Here is a 14,826-nt window from a genome sequence, read left to right as displayed (position 1 = left end):
AGTTTGTTGGCTCATTGCGATGGGAAACTGCACGAATATACCTACTACAGCGGACTCTCAACAAAGCCGTTTGTTTTGAATTTTGTGGCACTTCCGGCACCACCTACTGTTTACCTTTGGGTTTGTTGTCCAGCTGTTTTGGTTGATTTTTGGTCTGATTTGAATGCAATTGCATAATATTGATGAACGCATTTTTAATTGAGGGTAAATCGGGGCTAAAAGTTCAACAAATTGAATGCTTTTCTTATATGGAAAGAAACTGCTGACTTCCATATGCATCTGTCTCTGCTAGCTATCTGCGCTTTATCTGGCCAAACAGATTATGACTCACCTTATGCCACATGTGTGGAATAACCATATGAGACCCATATGCAGATATGTGTGTGTATTTAGCTATCTTTTCAGATGCATTACGCATAGTTGTGTAAGTCCTGGCGTTAGGATTAGTTTCCAAAATTGCGTACGTTTGCTGGGAGAGATAATGGACAAATACGGTCATTAGGTGCGGTTGAGAGATTAGAATGCAGACAATCGACTTATTAAGAGTGTTTATGCAGATAAACGCATCGTTTAGCGTGTGTCGGGACATACCCACTTTTCCGCCTAAGATTAGCCGAGACTCTTGGAAAATACGATTGCAAATCGTCAAGGCAAACGGTCCTGTTGATAAGTAGCTGGAAATGTTGAGCAATGTCTACGCTCTGAAGTGTGGCCTGTACAAACATAATTAGCGGGAAAGTCTCATAATCGGAACGAGCACAATATACGTATTTGTATTTATGCATGTAAGTAGCATCAGAATAGAAAATAGAAATACCAACATGCCAGCCACACACGTTGTGATGCGAGGCGATTGCGGGTTATTGTGGCACTTTACTCGTGCGTTCGATACAAAACTATTTCTTTACACAAATTTGTCTGTAGTCTCTTTTTTATAGGCTTAGTCTCGTTTCGAAATTGTGAAAGCATTTCCAGCAACCGCAAACATTTGACCCGAAGAAAGCCAACAAGAGGGCCAGACAGGCTGTCTCCTATTCCTATTCCTTTTCGTCTTCGTATTGCTCGCTGCTTGGCTGCTGGCCAATAAATTTCCCAATAAATGGATCCTCTGACACTTTGTATGAAATGTCAGCGCACAGGCAACGGCTACCACTCCGGCCACTACCCCCTGCCAGTCCATGGGTGTGTGTTTGACTGTGCGAGCATAGGGGATGAGGGTTGTTCCTTGAGGGGTTGAAACCCGTCCACGCATTTTGCTTGGCCGAGAGAACTGGCGCTGTGAAAGGTAGCAACCGCGTTTCTACACTGTTTTACACAACGAGGCAGGGACTCCATTTTTATTTTTCTATGCACTGCTCTTTTTCTTGTTTTTTTTTTTTTTGCAGCAGCAGCACTCATTCAATTCCTTTAGTATTGTTGGCTTGCGAAATTATGGCCCGTATATTTCTCTATTAGTGCACAAAAGACATTTCAATTTCTTAGCCTGACGCGTTGTGTGGCCCAGCTAGAAAGTGGAAGACGTCTTCCTATTCCTGGTCCTGATTCTACTAGTTGGCAATTATCTGGTTGCAAAATTTGTGGACCACCCGACGACTTTTGTTTTGCCTTTTTGTGGTCATGAATGGCAGATAGGCTAGTGCCTCCTACGTTGCAATTGTCCTAAGATGTCAGTTGGTTATGGATAGCCAAACGACTTTCTTGTTAGGAAGTAGCTTCGTTTGATATTGTTTGGTAACAATGCAGTCTTGTTTATTTTTATAGTAGGTCAATTATATTTCTAACTTCAATTCAAATTCACGAGAAATGTTGAAAATTGCCTAGTTTGATGAACATCTTCATATGATTCCTAAATATTTGTTGCTGGCTTATCGATACAAAATATATTAGGAATTTATTAAAAAATCATTTAGTTGACAGACATTCTTTAGAAAGGCTCTAAACTTTCCAGTTTTTTTTCCTAAGCTGATTTTTTATTTTTCAAATCGGACAAGATCAAGAAAAAAAAATTAATTAATAAAACAATACAAGATTTAACCGATTTTTTAATTTGTCGTTGCTGACAAAAGATTATTAACTATAGATATGGTTCAATATAAACTTAGCCAGTTGCACACGGCGGTTCTAGCCAGGTTTGATATGGCAAGAAAAAGGACACTACTAAATACATTATACAAATAATTATGTGCATAATAGAAACATAATAAGGCATAAGTGTGATTTACACGGGTCACTATCAACTACAATATTTAATCAGTTCTGCGGCAAATTTCAGATCCGAAATCATACATTTCTTTTTGCAGAATTCTTACAACATTTGACAAAGAACTAAGCCCTGGATATTTTTTAAATTCTCTTATGTACATAGAGTCCAATCTGTTGCCTATAACTCAACACTTGTCAATGTGATCGACATAAATAGACAGTATTTATTTAGTATGTACATAGGGCATTTAAGTACATTCCCACACTTCAGAATATAAAGGAATATAGAAGAAGATTTTATTGAATATAGCAACACTAATTAATTGCCAGCAATTACTGGACAATACTTAGCAAACATCAAGTGTCGATCTGGACGACATCAATTCCAAACGCTGACGAAAAGCATATCATCTTGAGAAATGTGTGTTTGAGCTGGATGCCATTTGTTCGTTTTTATTAATTTATTTTTTTTTTTATCTTGGCCAAGTGCTCAAAGTGCAGCCGCTGTGTCTGCTGCAAACAGAATTAAAGAAATCAATGGGACATCATATTATTAGTTCGATCATTGTGCCACTTGTGGACGACGACGCACTGTCTGCCAGGAAAAATCTTCTCATGACTGACCGACCAGGGGACAACAGGTAGATAGATAGATGTATATGGTAGACCTGCACGCCTCTATCAGGCGACCGTTTTGCCATTGTCTGGTTGTCTGGTAAAAAGGTTGAGAGTCAGTGCCCACCGGTCTGCTACGGTTTCAAAAATTGCAGCCATTGTGCACACGTAGAAGTCACATTGATATTATTTTGGACCGGGGGAAATCGATCGCTTGTTCGCATAATAAATTCCAACATTTTGTCAGAGCAGATCAGACATTGTGTCTGTTGCAGTTAGTTGCTCAGGTGGGCCACTCATTGTCCTCATGAATGACGCAAGCTGTCGTGTGAGTAATGGCAAGGATACGTGAACAATTGCAATAGGTTCTGGAAGGGGGCGAAGCCGACAGGGACTGTGAGAAAACTGTGTGAAATACTAGTCAAGTCGGCCAATGCCTCAAATCAGTCAGTCAGTTTTAATATTAAATTGGTTCTGCCGATAATTTAAGATCTGTTCTCTAATGATTTGAAGCTGGGCGTTTGACTTGGCCAAAATTAATGGTTATTTGGCCGTTTTTGTGAATGAATTTTTCGCAGATTTTTGCCCAAAATGACTTGTGAGTTTCAACCCTTTGATGAGGATGCGCCAAATGTGCCGACGAATGCAAACTGCAGATTTTGCTTTGAATTTAGCCGGCATGATATGTCGAATTTGCCAAATGATTTGGCTAGTGGGAAGTGAGAGTCATTAATACGTTTGCAAAATGGCCGTAAAATTGTAGATAACCATAAATATATGTCTTAATTATGGCGGACATCGATTGATTAGAAAAGGATGAAGTACGATTCTTTTCATTCTTGAAACAAACACAAACTGCACTTTTTACCAGTTTGTTCGTTTTTTTCTTTAGAGCCCACGAGAAAGTAAAAATTTCACACATATAATTTGTTTTTCGAATTTTGTATGTAGTAAAGTTGGTTTTTTTTTGTGTAAACATAAATCGTATAATACAGCTCTGAATATTTAACTATATATTTAAATGTAAATCGTATATTGCTATTAACCGCATTCAGCATATATATAAAAATGTGAAAAATATTTGTATGTCTAGGTTGTATGGTCTCTTAAAACTCTTAATCGCTTAGCATATGAGAAAGGATCACTTAAGGATTTATTTACACATGTGCGGGTTTTTTCGACGCTTCTACCTCGTCACGTACTGGAAGTGTAAATATTCATTAAAAAATAAATAGCTCAATATTTGCATATATATTTTTGTATGTGTATCGTCATGGATATCTATCTTCGTCTTCAAGATTGGTAGCGGTTAGCTGAGGTAGTTTCTGCTGTTGTTGTTGAGTGTTTGCGCGAGTTTGCGCCAGGTACGCCTGAGGTAGATGCTCTAGGATAGAGTATTGGCCGGCATTGAGTTGCTTCTTGTTGTAGTTGTTGTTGTTGTTGGTACGGTTGGTAGACTGTAGTTGGGCTTGTAGCGTTTTTAAAGCGTGCAAGCGCTTCACAGATCGGAGCTGGAGCTGCAGCTGTTAATTGTTTAGTAGCCATAGAGATATGGATACATGGGCATAAAGATGGCCGGTCCCAGCTGGCGCTCTTGTGGCATATGCGTCTTCATATGTTTCTTGAGATGATCGCGACGGCCGAACTTCTTGCCACAGGCACTGCAAGGATATGGACGGAGACCCGAATGGATACGCTTGTGCCGCGTCAGCTCCTCGTTGCGAGTGAAGGTCTTGCCGCAGGTTTCTACGTCGCACTTAAAGGGTCGCTCGCCTGTAAGCAAAAATAAAGAAAGAAGTACTAATTAGTAAGGCGAGTCGAGTATATATGTGGTGGTTTGTGTTTTATTTACCGGTGTGTATGCGAATGTGTCCTTTTAGTTGGCCATTATTCGAGAAGGCCACATCGCAATGGGGGCACTTGAATTTCTTTGGTCGCTGCTTGCGAGCATTCAGCGCCTTCAGCTGCGCATCCTCGGCCATGACACGTGCGTACTCCTGCTCCATCAAGCCAATCGTGAACGGATCCATGCCAAATGCAGCAGCGGCCGGTGTATTGGCGGCGGCGGCAGCAGCTGCTGCTGCAGCGTAATACAGATCACTGGCGGGCAGATATGGAGCTGGCTGCGGCGACAGCTGCTGTGGCGCTACTTCTGTGGATGCTGCTAACGCTGGCTGCGGCGTGGCATCCAGCAGTGGAGTCGAAGTGCGCGTGTAACTGCTGTTAAGTCCATCCTCATAGCTGGACTTGCTGCTGTGGCTGCTGCTGCTGCTGCTGCTCGACGAGGATGAGGAGGACTCTCGGTCGCTATCCTGGCAATAACTGCTGCTGCTGGGCAGCTCCGTTTTAATGGTCACTGTTTCGGGCTGATGCTCACATTTCACTGTCCTGGCGGGCGGTGCAGGTGTTTGGCGTTGCGTATCCCAGGGACGGAACAGGCGCGAATATGTTTGCGGGGGATGCATGTTAATTGTCGACATTTTCGTTTCGTTATTTTCGTAAATTTGTGTAGATATGAAATCACCGTGTTTTATATATATATCTATGTATTTTTTACTTGGGCGGAACACTTGACTGGTGCAATTGCGGGTGCCGGAGCTCTGCGTGTGCGTTACAAGATCTCAACTCGAACTGAACTCTCCCGGCCAAGCGACGCACAATTTAAAGAGATTTTCTGTTCATTGAACGCTAAGGTCCTTGCCAGTAGGCCTACCTAGCGGTCTACCTACGTACACGCATACACACACACACGCACGCACGCATACACAGATACATTGAGGGCATCCGTCGCCTGCTTCATTCATCGATTTGTTTGTGGCCTATCTGTCTGTGTGAGCGAGAGGCACGCTTCAGGGTTGTTTTTCGCACCGCACAACAATGGCCGCTCACGCAGACTCAAATACACACATATACTCTCGCACACACACACACACACACTCACATAAATAGGCAGGCTGGCAGGGCAGTATATAATGTACTCATGTATGTGAAGTCGCTTCGCGTAGTTTTCATGCCAGCAAATCTAATCGACTCTCGAAATGGCAGCTTCTTTGACTTTCGCTTTTAATGTGTATATTCGCAGCACTGCGCTACTATTTATTAAGTATATACGTACATACATAAATACATACATATATTAAAGGAAGTATCTATTTTTTTTTATATTTTTGTAACTCCCTGCGGGGTGGAAGTTTAAGTGAAGCGTTCATGATTATGAATTTTACGCTTACCTACCGACAAACCCCCTTATACGCAATTTGATAAAAGTTGTTGTCTCTTCTGAGGCGCAAACTGGGCTGGGCTGGATTGTGGACTCCCCCTTTCCTCTTCCCCCTTCCCCACACCGCACCGTTCCGATGACTCTCCTGCATAACTTGGTTATCTGTGGGTTGTTTCGGGCTTGCCCGAAAAATCAAGGGGCTTGCTGTGGCTGCTGCCCTTCTGTGGTGGCAATTTATTATTGAATTAAGTGCTTCTTACTGGGGGTTGTTCCCATCTTTGCGCGTTGTGGCAACTTTTGTGCTTTAAATATGCAAAATGTGTATCAAGCGCTATGTATACTATTATATGCCGAGATTTGTAAACGAGGCAAATTGTGGCTTCAATATTCACAGCATACTCGTTGGGGTTTGAGTTAAGGTTTGAGCATGTAAAATGGTACAGTTGCTTAAGGTTTATCGTTGGGATGCTCTGGGGGTTGACATGGATATATTGTTGGGCACTTTATGGGCCCTGGTAGGCGTTTGCCCCACGCCGAATGGAGATAACTAGAATAGAATAGATATCTTAGAATATAGCTGGTGTTGCTTTAAATAATGTTTGTATTTAGTTTTTGCTTTTGATTTATTACATTTAGGCTTAACTTTTATTATAGTCGATATAAATACATATCATATGTACAAGATAAGTATAAAATTGCAATTCATCATTTTAGGACTATATCTTATTTTATGGAACAATTTTGTAAGTAATATAAGCAAGAGAAATTGTGGGTAATCATTTGAGTAATGAACTTTGTTATATACAAGTGTGGAAAAACGTATTTTTGAAATTATTATATTGTGCTGGTGTCATTAATCGATAGTTTTGCTGTTCTATCCGCGCTTCTTGTGAACTGTGGCTTCATATTTAGAGATGGTGCTACTTGTCCCACATAAGCCTACCGCTGCGTCATTAGAAACAAAAGGGAAATCATTAGGATTAAGTGCAACTGCTTTGTTCTCGCAACGCTAATGAATGCAACGGGTGCATCTCTGCTCTGGAGTGCACTGGGTTACGTTGAGTTAGGTAGGAGTACGGGTTTAGGGTTGAGCCCGTAGGTGGTTTTAGTACCTGCCATAAAATTACAATGCGCCATGTGAGATTCATTCACGAGTCGCGTTACCACAGCAGATAGCGAACAGACTCATTCATAAATGCGCTTTGCCAGGAAACTGAGCTGGGCGAGATCGGTCAGGTAGTTGGAGGTGGGCTGTCGGGCGCGGCGAGGCCATAAAAAATGTACAAGCTTATTTGTGTAGGCTGGCACTTAGGCCAGCAGCCGCGTTGGGTTGAGTATCGGGCTTTGGACTTTCCCTGCATGTTTGTCAAATAACGAGCGTTGGATTTTCCACGCATTCGGAACGGATTCAAATTCAGCTTCGGCGACGCCGTCGGCATTGCCATTGGCATTGGCGTCATAAAGTAGCACCTACCTAAAACAATGCAATGATCATAAATTGTGAAAGTAGATGTTGTAAAATAATTAAATATTGCATATTTCCAGCCAATGACAATACAGTTTTCATTCATGGAATGTCTGCGATGCTTTGCTTTCCATACCTAGTCATATTTAGAACACACACAATAAGGATATGGCGTCATATTCATACTTTGATTAATGAGGAAATTTCACATGCTTACGTGAGCTCAGCAACGTTGCAACAGTATAGCAAACATGTGTATGGAGAGACTGTAGGCGCCTCATTAGTTGGCAACGATATGTGGCCAGGGGAAAACACATCCTAACCAAACTATGTGCAACTGCAACTTATGTTAAAGTGCTTATCGTTCAGTATCGTCGCATCCCGCGAAGGACAGATAAGCCAAGCACATCTCTGTCTCCGGCTCTGGCCCCGGTGGATCGTTTTGGGTCAAGATTAGTTTGCTCACAATCCGCTCACAGATCAAGATACATCCGGCTCTGTTGGGTTAAGTACGCATCACAAGCTTGAATTAATAAGTTCAAGTAATGGACTAGGTGTGATCTTTATAGATCATTTATAATCGGGATAACCTAGTGATTAAAATGCGATCAATATGAGCGTATGTCAGATTAGCTGGGGGTTTGGATTTTGCCAACCCAAAGTCTAGGCTAATCCAGCATAGATAGAACAATATTTCAAGATGAAAAGCTGGATTTATTACTATTCTATGCTCTGGTAGTTCTTTAGAATCGACAAAATGGGGGTTAGACAGTTTTAAACGCCATAACTGAAACGAATGTAAATAATTAAATTAAATTTTTTCAAATACATATTTAATATATTTTACTTAAATGAAATGCGAATGGTCATTTAATTAATAATTTAAATAAATAGAATCATACATTAAATTTTAAAAAGAGAGATTAATTTTAGCAAATGTATAATGTGTAGTGTAAGAGGCACAATGGAAACTTCCATGGTTGGAATAAAAGGCATTGATATGATTATAAATAAATACAAGAGGATAATCAGAGAAGATAAAGAATTCAATATTGCATATTAAAATGTAATTTCGCCATTTCGTTAAATAAAATATATAAAATTTATTGTAAACACTTCCGTACACATATGTATTTAATACACTGTTATAATTTACTTTTATCATTTTTAATTTTTCTGCTCTCTCAAAATATTAAACAATTCGATCAAAACTTCAAGCTGAAATTTACTTGTTTATAAATATGTTTTAGGGTAATTTCGACCTGATTACAGGGCATTTGTTAGTCAAGCACTGTTAATTTCATCATCAATATATTTTTTTCGTTCTGCTGGCCACACCCACTCGTTGAACTGCCGTTTAAATGACAGTCAAGTTCAGAGTCAGACAGTTCTGATACTGTTGTTATTAATAGAAGCTTTTGCTTTTGCGTTTCGCTTTTGTTTATTGTGTTTTTTTTATTGTGTTTATTTGTTGGTGCTTAAAATGTAAAAATGTGTGCCACACACCGCGTACTTATACATATTTTTATATTTCATACATACATACATATGTTTGTGTACTAACGTTACTTTGTACAAACGCCACGCGCTAACGCAATTTCATCATTAATTTGTCGAGCGAAAACAGAAAGCTCAAAACAAAAGCTCGCTTCCACTTAAGCGAATCAAGCACATGACTCACACATTCGTATGGGACTCAATTAGTCGACTTGTGGACGATGCGATCGCTGTTGTGTTTAGTGAGCAGTTGATGTTGATGTTGGAAAGGTCGGATCAATTGGATCGTCGCTAAACTTTCAAGATGCTTGTCGAAATTTTGGCCGTATTGGCGGTAGCCCTGCTGCTGGCCTATCGCTGGGCCACAGCCAAATATAAATTCTTCGAGGAGCGAGGAATCCAATGCGATAAGCCAATTCCCTTTTTGGGTAGCATGTGGAAAATGGTTTTGCGCCAACGATCAATGTTTGATCTAATCATTGATTTGTATAACAAAGGCGACGGCAAGTGAGTATCTTTTGTATATTGCTAGATAAGAAACCGGTTGCAGCATTGTAGTTCCCTGAAGGTCAAGTAATTGAATTCAATACGCAATTGAAAAAAATTGCACATATCTAATTTAATCACTTAGAATGTGTGTTTATATAGTCTTTTTTTGTATTAAGTGTTGAGGTTCATCATTTTACATTGATTGTGATGATCAAATTATCATGGTTGTATGTATGTATATTGAATACTTCGTTTTCAATTCCGAGCATCTTTTTGTCGAGAACCTTAATTTCGTATAAATGTTTTAAAATTACTTGCAGTAGATGTTTAAGAATTATTTTTATAAGACATTCAAGACTAAACAACCAAAATCTTATCAATTCCTATCTGAAAAATGTCTTGATATGAATATGTTAACCTTGTATACAAATTACATATTCAATTTTTATTATTTGAAGATAGTTCAAGTGCAAGTCGCTTTATGTAGAAGATAAGAGTTGCTGCTTTGCAAATTGGGGGCTATTTAAAGCTCGCTTATCGGTCAACATTTTGTTTATACTTCTAGGGTTTTCGGCATTTTTGAGCAACGCAACCCATTGCTGATGATACGTGATCCGGAACTGATAAAGCAGATAACAATTAAGGATTTCGATCACTTTATCAATCATCGCAATATCTTTGGCACTGACGTTACAGATAATCCCCATGATATGGACAATCTATTCGGTAGCTCCTTATTCTCCATGCGTGATGCGCGCTGGAAGGATATGCGCAGTACGCTGAGTCCTGTCTTTACGGGCAGCAAAATGCGTCAAATGTTTCAACTGATGGACATTGTGGCCAAAGAGGCGGTGGAGTGTTTGAATCCCAATCAAATGCCAAGCGATGGATTAGAACTGGACATGAAAGATTATTGCACCCGTTTCACCAACGATGTCATCGCCTCAACGGCCTTTGGCATGCAGGTGAACTCGTTCAAAAATCGTGATAATACATTCTATTTGATGGGCAAGAAGTTGACCAAGTTTACGGGACTGATGAACATAAAGTTTTTGCTCTTCATAAACGCAAGTTGGCTTTTTAAGGTGCGCTCACCAATTTACTAACTAAATATTCAGTCTAATCCTTTCAGTCTCCCGATTGTAGTTTTTTAAATTATCATTGTTTGATAAGAAGAGCACAAACTACTTTGTGCGTCTAGTACTGGATGCCATGAAGTATCGTGTAGAGAACAATATCGTGCGGCCAGATATGATTAACATGCTAATGGAGGCAAGCGGCATGGTCCAGTCAGATAAGGAGAAGTCGGGTCCAGTTCGTGATTGGAGCGATCGCGATATAGTCGCCCAATGTTTTGTCTTTTTCTTTGCGGGCTTCGAGACGTCGGCTGTGCTCATGGGCTTCACAGCCATAGAGCTGATGGCGAACGAGGATGTGCAGGAGAGACTGTACGAGGAGGTGATGCAGGTCGACAGTGATCTCGAAGGCGGCCAGCTAACGTACGAGGCGATAATGGGCATGAAGTATATGGATCAGGTCGTATCCGAGGTTCTGCGCAAGTGGCCGGCGGCTATTGCCATTGATCGTGAATGCAACAAGGATATTACCTATGTGCTCGATGGCAAGAACGTTGAGATCAAGAGAGGTGAAGCCGTTTGGTTGCCCGTCTGCGCCCTTCATCGTGATCCCAAATACTTTGAGAACCCCGAGAAGTTTGATCCGGAGCGCTTCAACGAGGAGAACAAGGACAAAATTAAGCCATTCACATACTTTCCATTTGGCATGGGCCAGCGCAATTGCATAGGTGAGTGAAAGTAAATCGCATTACTATGCATGATATTCCTATATATTCTCTATATAGGTTCCCGCTTCGCACTACTCGAGGCCAAGGCTGTCATCTTCTATATTATGCGTGCGTTCCGCATTGCGGAATCTTCGAAATCCAAATTACCCATAGAGCTTGACGCCGGTGGTTTTCAGCTGATGCCCAAAAATGGTTTCTGGCTCAAACTCGTTCCGCGTAATTAGATCGATCAAAATATGATATTACGTGTTATTTCGTATATATTTACATTTTTATACTTAAAATTCATGTTGAAAATTATACAAAGAAAACTGGTATGGAGTATTAAGAGTGTTTCAGTAAGCGGTGCAAATATAAAAGGCATGTATGGGTTTTATTATTATTATTGGCGGGACTGCACCGCGACCTACTCGATCTATTGTGCTCCCTTCTGAGCCTATAGCGCCTCCATCAACCACAGCTCCCGAAAAAATGCGAGAATCTATGTTAGATTGAGGGCTGCTATGCCTCTGAAACTCATAACATGCATCGTTAGGATACTGCATCCTCGTCTTCTTATTATTTTGATCAGCATAAGTTTTGTATAATAAAAACTATTCGACATATGATTCTAAAACCAGATATTGATTCTCAACTAAATAATTTCAGATATTTAACTGCGATTTACGAGTATTTAAATATATTCTTATATATTTTCAGTTTTTAAATTTAATAAGCTAAAAGCTCTGTTGATTTCAATTATAGTCTCATCATGCAACTTTAGAATCAAAAAATTTTACCATTTCACCTCCAAATTTTTGATAGCTATGCACGAAAATTAATTATACAAATTATACAAAGCCCCCCATTTGGCATTGGCCATTGAGGCATCAGAAGGCACTTGGCGGGGCGTTGCAAAAGCAGCTGGATGCTTGGATGAGCTGGCCATGTTATGGGTGTGAATGGCGGCTGAGGAGAGAGGCGACGTCCTTCAACGGAAAACCGCACTTTAACGCGAAGACATAAATCAAATTAGTTTTTCAAGCGAATGCACTCGACTAATTCGAGCGGTGAACGAGCCATAGTACAACAGCAAGGATGTTGCTCATTTTAGTACACACACACAAACAATGGCAATGCTGCTGGGCAACAAAGGGATACACTACACCCCAAGATATACACACACACACATAGACACACACTATACACAGATATCGATTAATATTTATCCCGTGACACAACGCCACAAAAACCGCGGCGGCCGTTGGTCCATTAAAAGGCACACAAAAGGAACAACCAACCCCGACAAGGATTCCTCCTGCGCCCCTGGACAATGGCAGACGACAGTCAACACGCGCGTTTAAATCGCATCCACTTCAGGCATGATCAATGCTGTTTAGTTTTCTCACTAAAACGAGCGTTTGGCTCGATATCCTTGGCGCACGCTCCTCTCTCCCTTTGGGGCATGCCACAGGCAGCAGGCAGATGTGCTCACTCTCTCGCTCGCACATACATGCGCTCTATGCGTGTGTGTGTGTTTGTGTACGTGTGTGTTTTAGCAGCTGCCTTGTGAGCAATGGCGTTTTGTGTTCGCCCCGCCTACCGCGCGCGTTTTGTGTGCGTTTTTTGTCGTCCTGCGTCAGCTTAGGGCGCAGGCATATTCAAAGTCAAAACAGTTGTGAAAATCGTCGAGAATTTTCAATTTCGTTCCAGTTGCAATCGTTGAAAATGCACTTAACCTCAAATCCAATAATCCGCTTGTAATGCAGTTCATTCAAATACACTCTGACTACCGTTCGTGTCCTGTGTCCAGTGATCGTATCCTTGTGTTCATGTCCTGCGGTGCTTTCAATTTGAATACCTATGCGGGCAGCACCATTTATGTGTGTGTGTGTGTGTAAAGTATTGACCTCGGCGGGTAATCGTTGTATTATTAATGGAAATTTGCCTTCAAACAATGTCACAGTGGCATATCGAACTATTGGCTACTGACTAGGTTTGATTTACCTGCCCCGGATTAGTTGGATTTTCTTCTGGGCTTACAACACTTTTCAGGGCTCATGTGCAAAACGAGCGTGTCAGCTTTGTATATGTGTACTGCATGGTACGTCAATGATAATATTATGAATGTATATAGAATGTAGAATATGCTATGTAAAATCAATGAATTTAAATTTATTTTTATCGATATAAATAAAACTTGATTGGTGACTTCATCCCAGCGTTTTCTATGGCTAATATTCCATTGGAATGTGAGCAATGGCCAACTGCATAAATTCTGTCATTGCAACTTTTTGCCATACTTTCTTGAAAATTGGATAAACGATTTCCTGTGTTCTAACATTGTCAAAACTGACTGCATTGCCGTTTTATCATGTATAAATATTTAATATATTTACACGATTTAGCAAAGATATTTTATGATCAACATTTATGTTTTAATTTGTAAGCCTTTTACTTAGTAAAATGAATAAAACGGTCTTGTGCGAAAGTATGTAACAGGCAGAAGGAGGCATCTCTTTACCCATATAGTATATACATATATCTTTGATCAACAGCCAAGTCGATATAGTCCATCTATCTGTCTGCGTGAATTCGCGAATTTCAGAGACTAAAAGAAATAAGTTCGTCAAATTTGAAATATAAGTTCTCTTATATATTGTTTTTAAGTAACTGATCATGATTTCAAGATTGGATAAGAAACATCCAAGTAGAAGTACAAAAGTACAAATTTTTATATTGAGCTCATGAATATATGAGGATAGTATGTAAATTAGCTTATTTAGCTTAACGATTCCATAACGATTAGAATTACTACTACTACTTGGTTACTAGCTTATTGAAATTTCATTTCCTTGTGGGGCAACTTAATTTCCTTCTTTAATTTGCCATGTGACACGCTTTACGGCTTATGACAGATTTACAAGACGAAATCGTCTTAGGATTTGAAGATTTGAGCAAGCGAGCGCAAATAATACGTGAAAATCGGTAACAATTGCCGGTTGCAGCACGCTTCTTTGGCCCAAAAGCCTACCCATTGACCGAGTACCGAATCCTGATCCGCCTAGCACTGGCGGCGATACTGTCTTCCTGGTTTCCTGTCGCGGCAAACTGAGGCAAACATAAGTGGCTTGCCTCGCCCATGGCCTATACCAAAGTCAAATGCAAATTGAAATGTACGAAATGGAACAAAGGCTGCGCAGAATTCTGTAGAATGTCTAAGACACAAAACGTTACCGAGGATTGCTGTTGTCGGGTTGGCAAAAGCCTTTTCACACTTATCAATGGTGTGCGGCAGGACTTTGTTGGCCATTGAATGGCCGGATGCAAAGATCGGTGAAAGGCAACGGTAGGAGATTGCAACTGAACTGAACTAAAGCAGAGACTGTGACTCCTATGGTGCAATTATGATGGAAAGGTGCTAATAATAACCGATAAATTCATGTTTACCTAACAGCCCAAGGTTCTGGTCAGCTGTCAAGTGTCTGTTTGTGCGTGTGCGTGTGATGAATGAATAAATGACTGAATGCGTGAATGCATGAATTGTACAACTTG

General features: G+C 40.5%; 2 protein-coding genes and 1 long non-coding RNA gene across 3 annotated transcripts; 1 reads left to right on the top strand and 2 right to left on the bottom strand.

Moving 5' to 3' along the window:
* Positions 1-4,351: 4,351 nt before the first annotated feature.
* Positions 4,352-5,297, bottom strand: LOC6563640 (transcription factor Sp5). Its single transcript, XM_001989524.1, has 2 exons — positions 4,670-5,297; positions 4,352-4,590 (listed from the first exon to the last, which is right to left on the bottom strand). Exons 1-2 carry the CDS (start codon positions 5,295-5,297, stop codon positions 4,352-4,354), a joined length of 867 nt encoding a protein of 288 aa, XP_001989560.1.
* Positions 5,298-6,740: 1,443 nt separating this feature from the next.
* On the bottom strand, positions 6,741-8,282 carry LOC116805425. The gene is made up of 3 exons (XR_004365166.1): positions 7,720-8,282; positions 7,150-7,511; positions 6,741-6,982 (listed from the first exon to the last, which is right to left on the bottom strand). It is a non-coding gene; the product is annotated as an uncharacterized LOC116805425 (long non-coding RNA).
* A 904-nt stretch (positions 8,283-9,186) lies between these two features.
* LOC6563641 (probable cytochrome P450 9f2) lies at positions 9,187-11,616 on the top strand. Its single transcript, XM_001989525.2, has 4 exons — positions 9,187-9,506; positions 10,054-10,573; positions 10,635-11,292; positions 11,350-11,616. Exons 1-4 carry the CDS (start codon positions 9,304-9,306, stop codon positions 11,514-11,516), a joined length of 1,548 nt encoding a protein of 515 aa, XP_001989561.1. The 5' UTR covers positions 9,187-9,303; the 3' UTR covers positions 11,517-11,616.
* The last annotated feature ends 3,210 nt before the right edge of the window (positions 11,617-14,826 follow it).

This window comes from Drosophila grimshawi, unplaced genomic scaffold (assembly GCF_018153295.1).
Source record: "Drosophila grimshawi isolate 15287-2541.00 unplaced genomic scaffold, ASM1815329v1 contig_311, whole genome shotgun sequence".
In the NCBI taxonomy this organism is placed as follows: Eukaryota; Metazoa; Arthropoda; class Insecta; order Diptera; family Drosophilidae; genus Drosophila; species Drosophila grimshawi.
This window is presented reverse-complemented; position numbering and strand designations above follow the sequence as displayed.

Coding starts and splice junctions, on each gene's coding strand:
- LOC6563640 (XM_001989524.1), bottom strand. CDS start 5,297: ATGTCGACAATTAACATGCATCCCCCGCAAACATATTCGCGCCTGTTC. Junction 4,591..4,669: donor ACACATTCGCATACACACCG/GTAAATAAAACA, acceptor TTTTGCTTACAG/GCGAGCGACCCTTTAAGTGC.
- LOC6563641 (XM_001989525.2), top strand. CDS start 9,304: ATGCTTGTCGAAATTTTGGCCGTATTGGCGGTAGCCCTGCTGCTGGCC. Junction 10,574..10,634: donor ACGCAAGTTGGCTTTTTAAG/GTGCGCTCACCA, acceptor TCCCGATTGTAG/TTTTTTAAATTATCATTGTT. Junction 11,293..11,349: donor GGGCCAGCGCAATTGCATAG/GTGAGTGAAAGT, acceptor TTCTCTATATAG/GTTCCCGCTTCGCACTACTC.